This window comes from Emydura macquarii, unplaced genomic scaffold (assembly GCF_026122565.2).
Source record: "Emydura macquarii macquarii isolate MOO-44397 ecotype Brisbane River unplaced genomic scaffold, CSIRO-AGI_Emac_v2 contig_2473, whole genome shotgun sequence".
NCBI classification, from domain to species: domain Eukaryota; kingdom Metazoa; phylum Chordata; order Testudines; family Chelidae; genus Emydura; species Emydura macquarii.
The window spans coordinates 2,429,444-2,445,018 of NW_027132610.1; the positions used below are offsets into that span (position 1 = coordinate 2,429,444).

General features: G+C 41.3%; 1 protein-coding gene across 1 annotated transcript in view; it reads right to left on the bottom strand.

Moving 5' to 3' along the window:
* The window catches only part of ARHGAP20 (Rho GTPase activating protein 20), an 89,898-nt gene that overhangs the window by 15,218 nt on the left and 59,105 nt on the right, over positions 1 to 15,575 (bottom strand). The window contains exons 7-9 of the mRNA XM_067562824.1: positions 13,506 to 13,583; positions 8,533 to 8,599; positions 6,098 to 6,286 (exon numbers count right to left, since the gene is read on the bottom strand). Of these exons, the coding sequence (XP_067418925.1) occupies positions 6,098 to 6,286; positions 8,533 to 8,599; positions 13,506 to 13,583 (334 nt within the window). The remainder of the gene's footprint in view (positions 1 to 6,097; positions 6,287 to 8,532; positions 8,600 to 13,505; positions 13,584 to 15,575) is intronic.

Consider the following 15,575-nt stretch of genomic DNA (forward strand, 5'->3'; position numbering starts at 1 on the left):
TCCATGCAGCCAAGTGCTGGTACTCCGTTCTGGTGCAATCTAGCCCCACTGGGTTATTCTGGGCCAAAATGGGCAATGCATTATAGCACCTTGGTTGCAAATAAGTTCGGAGTTAGTGAATCTGGTCCAATGAGAGTTAGCAATACTGACGGGTTGTCCATGTTTTACCTTACGTGCAGAAACTCCTATTCAGATGCAGTGCTCTAATCAGCATGGTGCCATGCAGCATGACTGGATTTCCCCCATTTCATGAACTACTAAGAAACAGTCTGGATACGAAATAAAACCTCTGAAATTGAACCATCTGGGGCCTTTTCAGACTAAATCTTTAACTACTGAACGCTTCAGTTCATGAGACTATTTTTGTGATGTGACCAATTTACTGTCCTCTGGTCTCCTTTTTAACATGACAATTTGGATGTCAGACAAACAATTCACACTGTTCAAATATTTCATGTTAAATGTTAAGCAAATATATGTTTATGGTTCTCATTTGACAGACATGAACTTACAAGCATTTTTTAATCATTATGTTGCAACCAACTTAGCCATCAATGTTAGGTGCTATATTGCCCTAAAGAGGCAACATGCACAGGTAGGTCCTTTCCACGCTGTACATACGACTGTGTTTTTGTAACCAGGTCATGGCACAGCCATCTGACTCAGTTACAATAAACAGAGCTGAATTCTGTCCACGCTGCAACTTTTTTTCACATTACAATTGTTTGTTAACTGTATTTGCATGTCACCACCTACTGTGCTGCCTAACTGTGTGTGTGGGAAAAACCAGGCAGTTATCCCATTCTGCCTCAGTAGGGGAATATCCAGAGTGGCACCGGTAACACACGGCTCAATGTACTCAAATATGTCCTACTGCAAAGTGATGGAGGAGGGAGACTGGCCAGCTTGTTCTGGCAGGTGCTGTTGGGGGTATAATCTATGCAATGTGAAAGATTGCCAGTGGCCTACTTTGATACATGGTTGAAACATTTATGCTTCTGTGGTTGCTAATTGTATGTTAACCATGTTGTGTGTGGACAACAACCACGTTTAGAGCTAACTGTATCCCTAGTTGGCTACAAATTCAGTTGTACATTCTAGTGAACACTGTATAAACTCAGTTTCCAAGTCAACTATTTTATCCTATTTCAAGAAAACAGAACAAATTGAGATTAATCCCACAATAGTGCGATGCAGCATCATGAGCCATTGCACAGATTATACGCTCTACTAGTGCCTGCCTGTACCAATTGGCCAGTCCTCCTCCATCACTTTACCCTACACACAGCACAGACAAATCTCCCCGTTTGTTGTGGATTCTTCTGGTACATAGACAGAACTGTGCCTTTTGGTTACATAACAACCACGAAGCCTTTGGCCGGCTGATTTGAAGATCAGCCTGAGGTCAGCTACTGGCCTCTGCTGCTGCTGCCCTGTCCATTTTCCTAAACTAATCTATGAATGGGAGCCAAGAAGAGGAAAAGAGAGTGGATCGTGCAGTATACAAGTTAATCAGGTTTGCAAACAAACTGAGCTATACATCGTTTTAAATTGTGTTATCAGCCACAGAGGAGAGTGGAAAAATAAATAAATAGCCTCTCTTACGGTCACTGGGTACAAAGCTTGTGCATCATCCATGTGCTGCCCCAAACCTCTGCTGATCCAAAGCCTCAGATCGAGAGGCAGCCTGGCTTTCTCTCCAGGAGTTTGCACAACACTATTGATAATGGGTCTGTATCAGAACTTAAGAGAGTTGATTTGCATTTTTATTTTCTCTTGCCAGTCAATGTCAGCTGCCAAGCTGGGCCTATAAACCTAAGCACATCTGGCTACTAATTGCCTCATTCATAAAATATGCCATGAAGTAATAGGTTCTGCAAAACATTGGGATGGGAGGAGAGGGGGGTAGAAAGGAAATTATTTTACTGTATATAAAATGTAATGAATTTCCTGTGTAATGTGTAATACACACAAATACCAAACCCTCAATTTCTAGATACATTAAAAAGGGTATCTAGGTATACACTCTGAACAATGGTATCCAGGAAATAAGAATCAGATAATAAGAATCATTGGTGAGGCAGACTAGATGATCATATTGGTTCCTTCTGACCTTAAAGTCTATGAGTCTATGTGAAAAAATTCTACGTATATATGATTTTACACTATTGTTAATATTATGGTAGCACAAAGAGGTGCCAACAGAGATCACTGTCCCAGTATGCTAAGTGCCGTAAAAAACACGTAGTAAGAAAGAGTCCCTACCCCAATGAATTTACAGTCTAAGGCCCTCACCCTGCAAAAACTTACTCGTGTGCTTAACTTTATGCTTTGTGAGTAGTCTGTCTCACTGAGGTCACAGTGCACAAAATTAAGCGGGTGTGCAAGGGTTTGCCGGGTTGGGCCCTATCCAGACAAGACAGACAAAGGTTGGAAGAGTATTATTATCCCCATTAATGGAAGCAGAGATTATGTCCTCAACTCAGCAAGGAATGTGAGTAGTCCACTTGTGGGAGTTCCTAGGAGGACTGTGGATGCATAGCTTTACAGCTTTCTTTCCCACCTCCCATTCTACGACCATGAACAAATGAATCACATTTTTCCCCCATCTAATTTTCATCAGATATTATTCTACAACTCTTTTCTTTCAATTTCATACCAGTATGGATGCTGCTCCATCTCCAGACTTCCTACAAAATACTAAAAAGCAGAAGCGGTTGGGCAGCCCTCTTGCAGCCAGGATGACTGACCAGGCAGAGGCTGCCCCTCTGAGACCAGAGGAAATTATGGACTGGCTACAACAAATCTCAAGTGAATAGACTATCTTGTAGAAATAGACTAGACTATCTTGAGAAAAATATCTGACAATATAAATGAGATAAAAAATATTACTAGGACACTTCCAGCTAATTTTCAAGGCTTGGCATCAAGACTAGAGGAAGCTAGACAATCACCTGTCAGGGATGGTCTAGATAATACTTAGTCCTGCCTTGAGTGCAGAGGACTGGACTAGAAAACCTCTCAAGGCCCCTTCCAGTCCTACAATTCTATAAGCTGAGAACAGTATCCCCTCACAAGAAGACACTGTCAATAGTATGAATGTAATTGCAGAGCAACAGGAAAGAACTATTAAAGCACCCAGGAGAAGGTTAATGATTTTGAGGGAAGATCAAGGAGAAACAATCTGAGACGTGTGCATCTCCCAGAGGGGCTGGAAAAAGGGAGGCCTGTGGAATTTTTATCCACCACGCTGTCAGCGCTTTTGTCTCTGATCCCTGATCAAACTCAGAAATTGAGATAGCCCACTGCTCCCTTGCACCAAACCCCCTCCAAATACAAAGCCCCACGCCATAATTGTAGGATTTTAAAAATACAATATTAAGGAGCTCATTCTTAAAAAAGCCCATGAACTGAAAAATCTAACATGGAAAGGAGACAGGCTGATGATTTCCCCAGATTACACCAAGGACATGGTGGAGAAGAGGGCTACATTCAATAAATCAAGAGAGCTAGCCAAAGGATTAGATTTAGACTACTTCATTTCACTCTCTGCTACTTTCAAAGTTTAAAGAGGAAGGCAAAATGCTCCTGATTCCTGGGGATGCACATCCACCTTGAGATCCTAACTCCAAGCAAATCATTTCACCGGACTTGGGGACTCCTTACACCTGTGGATCAGCAAGGTTCAACAGAGCCACGTGATGCTGTTCTCTATCTGAGGCACTCTATTCCAATGCCTTCGCTCCCCCATCTCTCCCCCTTTTCTTTTTGTTTTAAATCTTCTCTTTTCTGCCTGATGATTTCACTTGGTTTCATCCCCATCTAATTTCCTATATTCTGGGTTTATAGTAAATCTGGAAATAGTCAATCCATTTGCCCTAAATGTACATGTATAAGAGCTAAACAATGGAATGAAGATTTCAGTTTAATGATGAATCTTTTCAATTCCCCAATGGTAAAGAAATCTGATCTCCTAAAATGCTATCCAAGAATAATTATTATTGCTGATCATGATTCACCAAACTACTGAGAATGTGTTAATCTGAGATGGTCAGCTGTCTTTTCCAATAATATTAGTTCAGGTGCTTTTCGTTAGCTTTTCATTTGTGTACAATGAGTTGAAATAGATGTTATGGTGATTCACATTGCTGATGTAGCTATTGGGCAATTGAGTTCACACTATAATCGAGTGTGGACAAGGCTCTAGGGGGTAGGCAGAACTGTTCTGCCAATGAACACTTATCTGCAAATGATCCAGTTATGTTAGAATGAGGTTATACAACTTGGATACCTTTCTTCTCTCTCTACTATAGACTTGTTCTTAAGTTTAGACACTAGCCTTCTTCCCCTCTTGTTTTTGTGAACAGTGCAGAAGCCAGGCCTTCCCTTGCTATGAGACGATTTCTACCTTATAAAGTTAGAGGGCAACCAGCTGTACCCCAAAAGGGTGTTTTGGAGAGGTCGCTGGAGTGGGTGATGAGGCTACACCCTTGTAAACCTCCTGGACTTAGGTCCTATTTCCATTTGGCTTAGAGTTATGTATTTTTTAAATGATCCTTGGTCAGTTTTGACCACTTCATTTCTTTTTCTCAGTTTTTCCTTATCTGTCTCCAGCATTATAAGTATCTTTTACCTTTCCTGGTCTACTTTAACCCTCCACATTCCCCTCCCTGTCATGCCCCCGGGCAGTGAGGGGAAGCCCAGATATGCCACTCCTAAATTTGGAAGTAACACTAGCCCTAGCAATGACACTACTCAGGTGCACAATAAAGAGATATTTGATCTAAACACTACTTATAGTTAATATTATAAATTGTGTTTCCTGGAATGTAAAAGGGATTAATCACCCGATAAAAAGATAAAGAATTGTCACCCATCTAAAAACACTGAAAGCAAATATCTTCCTACAGGAAACCTATCTTAATGACTTGGAGGCAGAGAAATTTCAGAGCGGGGGATGGGGGAAGGATTTCTCCTCAGCAGTCAAGAGTGTAGCAATCTTGTTTTAAAAGACTCAATTTACAAATTCTAGACGTAAATAAAGTTGAGGAAGGTAAATTTTTGCTGGAGAAGGCTAAGATTTCTATGAATATTAATAGAAATGGATTTAATTAAGATGATCCAAGTTTTTTTAAACAAGCTTTTTCCAAATTAATTAATATCCCATTAGAATCAATCGTCATTACAGGAGATTTTAATAAGGTGTTGGACCCTTTTTGTGACAAGTCAGGCTGGCCCCAGTGTACACAATTACATGCTAGAATTGCATGGACGTCCCCTCATCCCACCCCTCTGAACCTACTTCCTTCCCTCCACATCTCTATCCCCCTCCTCTGAACTTTGCTTCTATTCTTTATCTTAACTTCAAAATTTTTCTTTAATTAGTTGGATTTTTATAAACAAATCTGGTTGGTAGAATGTGTAATACAAATAGTTTATTTATATTTTAACCATTTATATCATAGATATAATTAAATGTATAGCTAAAGTTAGACAGCAAATGCTTAATATATTATGAGAAGTTCGTGTATAGTATGTTATGTTTGTTTTTTCGGTAGATATGTATTTTAAAAAATTAATCATAAGTTAATTAAAAAAAGAATGTGAGTAGTCCCATTGAAGTAGGTACTTACACATAGTACCGTGCTGCATCAAGGACTAAGGGACTTATCCAAGGTGACACAGCCAAGAATTGAATCCAAATTTCCCACTCCGGTGCCTTAATCACAAAACCATCCTGCCTCACTATAGAAAAGCCAGGTCTGTAGAGATACGATTTTTCTGATCAGCAAATAAACTGTTAAAATAAGCTAACAGGCTGCCTGGAAGAGATTTGGCCATTTCTTTGCTGGTTTTGGAACACCATTTGATAGGCAGTTTCATAAAAACTTAACCTGGTTCAAAAAAAAAATGTGTAAAAAGACAGTGAACTCAAATGAGAGAGAACTACAGTGTAAAATCTCTCATCTAGCTGAAACATACATCTGGAGCCTCTTCCCCACATCTTTTGCCCCCATTACACGATCACTTTCTATAACAGATACAGAAACTGAAGACTCTTTCACTGAATGAAGCCTCTGTAAGGGGAGCGACTTACCATTCAGTTGCTGGCACACAGATAGATGGCTTGGCTTAAGTATAAACTGGCACTGCAGCTCTCGGGGCAGCTGTTCCATTAAGAAGGACCCGTGAAGGTCCAGAGGGTAGGCACAGTCTTTTGATCCCTGTGTCTGGGGCACAGCATCTCGGATGTGGCTCATTTTAATTCCAAAGGGATATTCATGTCCTGTTCAAAGAGAAATAAAAATAACCTGTTTTGGACTGACTGGGGACTGGCAAAATTCAATCTACCTTAGAGGAAAAGCAGATTTTGAACACTGGCTTGCAACACTATTTGGTAACCTCAGGATAAAACTAATCTGATTCTCCTCTCATTTCTGCTGGCATAAATCATCTGGGACTCCAATGTAGTCAAAGTTACAGTGGGTACAAGAAAAATCAGGCTTATTTTGTTAGTCAAATTGTGCAAATGCCCAGCAGAAAATTACAACTGACAATTCTGAAATCCAGGGATTATTCTTTTCACTGCTTTACATTCTCTGCTGAAAATCTAAGTATCGACTGTCCACATGGTGCTGGCAAGAAATGAAGACCTCCTTGCCATTATCTGCTTTGGTAGCCATTATCTGCTGAACACACAAAAAGTGTTAGATTCATTATGAAAGTGATCTTCCCTTCCTGGCCTTGGTAACTGGGACACCCATCAGGACAGGCCATGGGGACACAATTACAGTTCCTGTATGATGTTGAAATAGGAAGGAAATATTAATCACACAGTTAACTAGTTTTGTTCATGGTCAGTTGGAGTCTTCAGGGACTATACAGTGTCTATTCATTTTGGTATAATTGTACAAAAACTCTACTAGAAGAACTACCTTAGGGCTTGTCTACACACATAGAAGCTGAACTTAAGGTGTGATGTTAAAGTGAAGTAGTTAAATTGGTGTGACTGTGTGTAGCCCAGAAGTAACCTGAAATCCATTTATGGATGCAGTCATCATTAAGGATGACAGAATAAAGCTGAAACACCTACAGCCAAATTCTGCTTGCTGATATGTATCTGAGATAAAAACTGGGCTCTTAACTTCTCCAGGCAAATCTTTGGGTTAATATCAAGGGTAGTCTCAGTTTAACATCCAACATGTCTTCTGTTGAAAGGATCATATCCTGCACTTGCAGAAGGAGAGACTCAGTGAACTGAGAAGTCTTTCTCATCTCTACATTCTATGATCCTATAGATAAAGTCACATCAGCAGTTATATCTGAACTAAATTACATGCAATATGCTGAATGACAATTTGGTATGTTTCAAAGACAAAACAGTTTGCATTGTCTATAAGGTACACACGTTAAGGCATTTTATAAATATGAACGTTGTCTGACTCCAGTAAAGCATTTGCAGCTAAGCCCGCTTTGAGAAGGAATGCTATGATTTAGCTGCAGTTAGGTTTGCGAGAGGAGAATGGGAAAAACCTGCAAATTATTGTTGTTCCCTGATTCTGTTCATTTGTAGAATATTATCAGTGTAAGCAATGTAATGCTCCAAGGAGGGAAGGCTCTCAAAATGGAAAGATCAGTTCTTGAATTAAATTAGAGATGGGCCAGAACTAAACTTCTCAATCTCTTTGGAACCCCCAACCTATAGGGGGGTTCCAGGGAGGATGGAGCTAGGCTGTTCTCAGTGGTGGCAGATGACAAAACAAGGAGCAATGGTCTCAAGTTGCAGTGGAGGAGGCCTAGGTTGGATATTAGGAAAAAACGTTTTCATTAGGAGGGTGGTGAAGCACTGGTATGGGTTACCTAGGGAGGTGGTGGAATCTCCATCCTTAGAGGTTTTTAAGGCCCGGCTTAACAAAGCTCTGGCTGGGATGATTTAGTTGGGGTTGATCCTGCTTTGAGCAGTGGGTTGGACTAGATGGCCTCCTGAGGTCCCTTTCATCCCTAATCCTCTATGATTCTAATCACAATGGAGCTTTGGTGTAAACCAGTGAGGGGTTGCTTAAAAAGAAACAAACAAACAAACAAATATTTTGTTCTACTCCTGCAAAGGGGGAAAGCCAGCCAGCAGAGAGGACATAAGTACATTAGCAAACCCATTCCCCAGGAATCTTCTGAGTGAGAACACTAAACAATGCTATCACAATATATGAGAAAACACGACAAGCCAGGTGGGTTCCATGAGAGAGCATGTGAGTGATTAGAGGGGCTAGATCCAGGTTTACCAAATGGAAAACAACAAATCAGGGGAAGAAAGAAATGGTACTTTCCAACTGCTAACTGGGTCCAACACAAAAGCCCTTCCTTGCAAAAAACTATCAAAGAACTCAACAGTGTCTGGGGTTGCCCTTCAGGCAGGCAAACCCACATGACAGGGAAGTAGAAAAAATAGGAAAACACATTTCCGGTTTTCTGTATTCTTATTTACTTTTAAAATGACAGTTGATGTAAAACAAATCCATTCCAAAAACTCACCAATAAGCGGGTAAGGAGCATCTTCTTTTCCTGAATTCACCCAGAGCTGATAGTCTTTTTCAGAGCCCTTTAAAATCAAAACCACCAGCCATTAGGAGATGCACATATTAGGTTTCTTATAGTAATATGATAGCCTGTATCTTCAGATTATGAGCAAGAGGACTCTCCAGAGGGTGACTACTCCTGTAATTCCCAAATAAGAACATCCAAACTTCTGAATTATTTGCATTATTATATTGTTCAATATGCGCTAAAAGGACCGGCTCCAAGTACCATGAATAACTGCTTGGAGCCCTGCATTTCTGGAGGCCTCTTTCAGTTCACAGACTGTCCATTCTCTCTATATAGTAGCTGGATCAGAGGGGAGACAGTTTGCTAAGGTACGTCCATGGCCCCCATTATCACAGCATCTGAGAGCCTCTCAATCTTTAATGTATTTATCCACACATTGTGAGGAAAGGCAGTGCTATTATCCCCATTTTACAGACAAGGAACAGAGGCAGAGACTAAGTGGCTTGCTCAAGGTCACACAGGAAGTCGGTGGCAGAGCATGGAGTTGAACCTGGGTCTCAAGTCCTAGGCCAGTGCCTTAACCACTGGACCATCCTTCCTCTCAACTATCTACCAGGCGTCCCCTCTGCAAGTGTAACCAGCTCAGTCTCCTCCTCCTACAGCTTTCAGCTCCACACAGTGCAATTCTGTCCCCTTTGGACCTCGCTTATAAACTGGTAGGGCTGCAGAACAGATGATGGCAACATCTAAGACCTGGGTCCTGCACTGCAAAGAATGAAGTCAAGATAAAGAAGAGTTGACCTACAGGGCTGGATTCTACCCCCACATACACCTATGCAACTCCACTGATTTAAACAGTCTTTTTAGGGTGTGCATGGGGAAAATGTGGCTCTACAGCATAGGTTCCCCAAATTGTGTTTTGTAACCCCATCTGGGGTCAGGGGTCTAATGAGCCAGATTTGGCCTGTGAGACAATGCCGTCTGCCCCCAAATGTTTCCGGACCTGCTCCACAAGTGTCGCACCAGGAGGCTGCCATTTTGATTTACATTTGATTTGATATGGTGAACATGATGTGTGGGGAAACTGAGGCAAACAAGCTCAAAGCCATACCACTCACCAGCACCACAGTGAAGTGAAGGGCTGAAGTGACAGCAGCAGATCAGCAAAACACACGGGTGGAGCATCTGAAAAACACAGATGCTTTTGCTCTTCCACTTGATGTGAGCACTGAGGATAGTGAGGCACATTTCTTGGCTTTTGTGAAATACACACGGGAAGGTGCAATTTTCAAAACATTCTGTTTTGTCTCCCTCTTCACAGACACAAGAGAGCACAAGGAATGTGAAATATACTGTGATTGCATGGAGGGTTTTTGCACAGATAGAGATCTGTCTATGGCAAGCCACAGAGTATGTCTGTGTGACTTGGTAAGGAAAGTTGCTCGATCTGCTGTGCATGATTCAGAGAGAACAATGGGCATCTAAAGCTCTAAATCCAGAGCTAAGTGAAACATTGTAGCAGGTTTCATCCATTGTGAACAACATCAAGACTCGGCCTCCTTGTGTGCGTCTGTTTGAAAAACTCTGTAAAGAAATAGGGTCCAATCATGATGTCTTTTCATTCTACACTGCAGCTCGTTGGCTATCGAGAGACAAGCTGCATGCCTATAGAATGGACTGCAAACGGAGTGAATTTGTTGATATTCTGTATGAGCAAAGGAAGATGTGCCTTCTTGCCTGTGTCACAGTCATATTTGGAAAACAGAATGAACTGAATACTAGTCTGCAAGAAAGAACATGCTCATCCTTCAGCTGAGTGATCTAAGCACAGGATTCATAATGAAAGTTGTTTTCTGGAAGAATAAACTATTGAAGACAAGCTATGAATCCACCCTGCAGCTTTGCAGGTTCCTGGCTGACAGTGAAATTATTCAGCCTCCTACACAGTTGATGGTTGAGCATCTCAGCCAGCTGGAGAAGTGTTTGCAACTTGGACATGACAAAATTCAATTGGGAGCAAAATCCCTTTCAGTGCAAACCTGATGCCATAGATTTACCAGCAGCTGACATTGAACAGCTGATTGAAATTTCCTGTGATTGATTCTTGCAAGGAACATATGCCTAATTTTCTCTCCCGGCGTTCTGGTTCACTGTTGAAAAAAGGAATATTCTGCACTCTCAACACGCACCTTGAAACTGATGGTGCCATTTGCAAGCACATAATTGTGTGAAGCTGGATTCAGGGCACTTGTGTCCATCAAGTCTCAGTCTTGATCCATCGTTGATGTCACACTGAAGATTATATGTGCAACTTCTACCATGCTACCATACTTGGAGAAGCTGTGTCACAACACGCAAGTCCATGTGTCACATTATAGAGCATTAAATAATGTACCTAATGCAGAAACTCTTTGGATTCCTTGGTCACCATGTTATTTTGTTGCCGTCTGGGGTCACAGGAAACAGTAAGTCTAAAAATGGGGTTATGTGCGCAAAAGCTTTGGGAACCCCTGCTCTACAGCATTCTTAAGCAAAGTGTGTCCTGGCTGTAGAAATCTGGCAAATACACAGAGGTATTTTATTTAGATCTAAGACAGAGTCCAACCTCCTTGCAAATAGATTTCCCACCAGCTCCAGTCTCATTTCCTCTGGATTGTCTACCTATGTCCCCAAAGCTCTTGAGTCAGTTTGTATTTTCCTCCTGCATCCAACTATAATAATACTCATCGACTCCAGAAAGCCATAGCCACTTCCACAGGGACAGAAGTAAAGCTTTCTGGGCCGTATCAGCACGGCTGCCAAGCTAAGGAAGCAAGTGGCAGAAGGAAAATAAATAGCTCTGGAGACGTCCCGGATGCCTCAGGGCCAAAAGCCAGGAGCAAATAAATACAGCAGGACAGCACAAAAATATTTACTTTTTCTTTGTAAAATATATAGGAAGGAGATGTGGGGGAGGAGGAGGGGCTCAGTTTCAGGGGACTGACTTCCCCTTCTCAGTAGCAAACGCTGCCCCTGTAGGCAGCACAAGACCATTTGCTTGCACAGTTGTGACTGTCCTGGTGTAAATGAAACACTAGGAACTCTGCGTTTGAAGGAACCCTCTAAACCAAAACCTCTCTTTCCTGACCAGCTTGATAGTTCAGACTAACCGAACAATGATACTTTGCAAGAATTAGTTGTAGTTTTCCCAGAAAAAAGTACACTGCATGAAATGCAGCCAGGTGAGCCACAGTAATAGCATCATTAATCACACACGATGGGAAATGTATTTCCTTTAATTGCCATTGAAAATCCTCCCCCTACTTTTCAGGGCCTTGTTCCTGGATCTGCACGATGCTGTGTGTCATGTTAAGTAAGGAACAACTACCTATCTAGCAGAAACAGTTATTGGATGGGATTTGTGTATTTTGATCAATGTACAATATGCAGCTTTTCTTTTTAAACTGGTCTGAGATGATTGCTGGTGTGTGATATGCCCATAATGAAATAGCTTTTAGGCCACCAAGATGCAGAGAAAATTTGTGCTGTTTTACTTAGAAGAGTAATGCAGCAAACAAAAGTCTAAATCATCCAGATAGATTTTCATTCCTTTCCCGTTCCAAGTGATGAGTTAAACCAGGGCAAAAGCTCAGGTATGGTATGTACAATGGAATACTAATGTGAGGTTAACAGTGGAGCAGTTACCAACTCCTCCCCTCATACCAACCAAAACACTCCTTTCCAGTGTCAATATCTTAATGGCCCAACGATTTCTCTGCAGAGATGTGCAAAGAACCATAATAAAGGGTATAACTAAAGTGCATCAAGAAAAAGTATTGTTGGACTTGTAATTGTCATGCTGCATTAGCTCCCTTATGTTGCACTGTGGGTTGGAAGAGAAAGTGGGCCAGATTTTGACTCATGCTACAACCTCTTTGCATCGTAGTGGCTCAAAAGGATCCCAGAGCTGCCCTAATTAGGCAGTCAGGGAAATCCTCAGATGGTGTAGAGCTTCTGACCTGATATAAGAGGGTGTTCGAGACATGCTGGGAGGTATGGTTGAGTACTGTGCTCAAGAAATCCCTGGCCATCAGAATAGGTCCTTGGAAGCTCAGACAGCCGGTGTAAATTACAGCAGCCCTGAAGTTGCTCTAAATTGTGCTGGGATCCTTTGCAGACCCAAGAGAGCACAAAGGTGGCATTCAGCCATATTTGACTCTCCATAATAGAACCAGTGATGAAAGCAGCTTGGACAGACCCAAGTATCAGGTCCCGCCCCCAGTCAATGAATGCTCATCCACAGGCTTCTATTACTACCAGTGCAGGTACAAGTCACTGTGTGAAGTGGTGAGAGAAGAGGGACATGGAAGTCAGAACTCCTGATGTCTATTCCTGACCCTGCCACTCACTCACTGTGTGGCCTTGGACAAGTCATTAAGGATAAACTTCTGATGTAGGTGCATGCAATTCCACACCAAAGAGGACACTCAGACAACTACCCAGTTTAGGTATCAAATAGCAGTACTTGGATGTGAGATTTAAACACACAGCTGCACACGCATATTTGCAAATGTAATTATGCATGTCTAATTTAAAAAAAAAAATCAGGGCAATAAAGCCAGAGTTGTCTTCCAAGATGAGTTTCATCATTGTCTTCGACAGCTGTATGGATCTCTTTACTTTTGATCACCTCCGTTCACCCATCTGCAAAATAAATTTAATAACCACCATGGATGTTGTGTGTACCTCACAGGGGTGTCGGGAGGCTCTCTCAATACCTGTAATGCATTTGGTGATCCATGAATGAAAGGCACTATACTAATATGTGCCTCTATTGTAGTTAAGAAATATTGTGCTCTTATGGTAACTGATGTAATTGGTGTCCATGTCTTCATTTGGGTAAAAGAAATAAACAAGATTTGATAATATGATTTAAAAATAAATATATAAAAGAGTCACCAAATCTGATTGCAAGGACTTACGTTAATCCCCAGCTGCTGCAAGGCTGTGAGAATCACGTCATTCGTTGTATCAGCATTGGTTACAGTGAGCGTTTTCGACTGTGGAGGGAAAAAAGGGGAAGGGAAAATTGGCATTCTAGACTACAATGTTTGCAAAGAACAGTCCCTCGGTGACTTTGCACGAGAATAGTGATGCGCCAGACAGTTCTGAAAAAAATTCTATGCAGGATGCTCTGCTAAGATCTTAGCTAATAAACAATATGTGCTTATTATGCACCAGAACAAGCTCTCAGACCTGTCCATAGCTGGGCCCATCACCACTTTCTAAACAACTATGTGGGAAGGGTGGTTATGATTTTGCTTTTGAGAACTCCTGCATTAAAACATGCAGCTGAATCAACCACTAAAAACGGCACTTTCCCTCTACACAAGCCAAATAAAAGGTTGACCTAATGCAGTGGCGTAGAGATATAAGGAGGATCTTTGGAATGAGTGGAACATTTCAGAATAGATACAGTGAGTAAGTTCAATGGAACAAATGGCTACTATATTAGCATTTAATAATCCATTATAATAATAATTTTCTACTGTAGATCAAACCAGAGAAGATAGTAACGGTGACATTCACATCTTCACCCTTCACCCACTTTCTATGTACATGCATCAGAGCCAAATTCTATCTGGTAGCAGCAATGCTTCATTCCGGGAATCTCTAATCCCATCATATTTTTATCTCCATAACATTCTCCAAATTTACTGACAAACAATATGAAACCATATTATCCCTATTTAGGAAGTGATGTGTATAATTAATAGAAATGGGACATTGGTTTGACACAGGGGATGAGCTGACACTCTGACCATCTCCAAATCCCTCTTCTGTATGTACTGCTGTGTTTTGATTTGAATCATTCCTGAAAGTTCTGCTTTCCGGAAGCTGTTCTTCCTAGAATGATATTGCAACACGAGTATCACTGACTGCCGGGCATCAATACTGTTCCTGCCTTCTTGAGAGGAACATCCTCAGTGACCTGTCTCATTTTTTAATGTTGCCATGACATATGGTCTCTAATCTTATCTTCACACCTTCCCTCCAGCCCATTCCAATTCATCTTGATGCCCCCCTCCCTCTTACCCAGCTCCAACCAAAAAATACTTACACAGAGCCCTACATTTCAAACACACTATACAAGCATGAACTAATTAATGCTCAACACCACTGGAAGGTAGATAAGTGTTACAGATGGGGGGAAACGGACATAGTGGTCCAGTGTTACAATGGGAATAGATGTCAAATCTGGGATTTGAACTCTCGGCTCCTAGTCCCAGAATCAGTTTGCTTGACCCTGCTGACCCATACAGCATATGAATTTTAAACTGGCCACAGCATTTCCAGGTAAAACAAACTGGACGTTTTGCATTTAACAAAAGATCTGGAATGTCCTTCTGCATAAACCCCTGATAGTAACAAACTGTCATGGCAATCAAAGTAAAGTAAAGAGAATACTGTATATTTGCTTCAGGACGTATCTGAATGCTCATATCATAAAAATTTTAACATTTCCCCCACAGCAATGGCATCTGGCACTTAGGAGTAGGTCAACACATTTGCATAAGTTTTGCTTTTGGCTAGAATATAATAAAATGTTTTGTGCTGCATGTCTCTCTTCCCCCAAAATGAAACAATTCCCTGGGATTCCCAGCTGCTATACTACACAAGAAACCATAGCATCCTAAGAAGTATTTAGATTACGAAGTTTCCACCTGCTACTCCTTTGCTTCATCACTGATAATATTCTGGACTGCTGTATTTCATTTCCAGGACTATCAGTCTCAGGCAGCCAACTTTGGCTCATGAACTAATTTTAACTAGAAAGGTTCTGAGCTATTGCTCCACTCTGAATGTACACAAGATTTACATATTCCTTTTCAGAAACATCTGAGCACAGCTTGATTCACTTCCTTCCACCCAAACCGCTACTGTTTGCATCACTGTTTATTAACATTGCTTTTAGGGACCCAGTAATTCTAGCTGTTATCCTCTCAGTGATTTCCTGTGAAAGGAGGAATACTTTATGTTTTGACTTATTC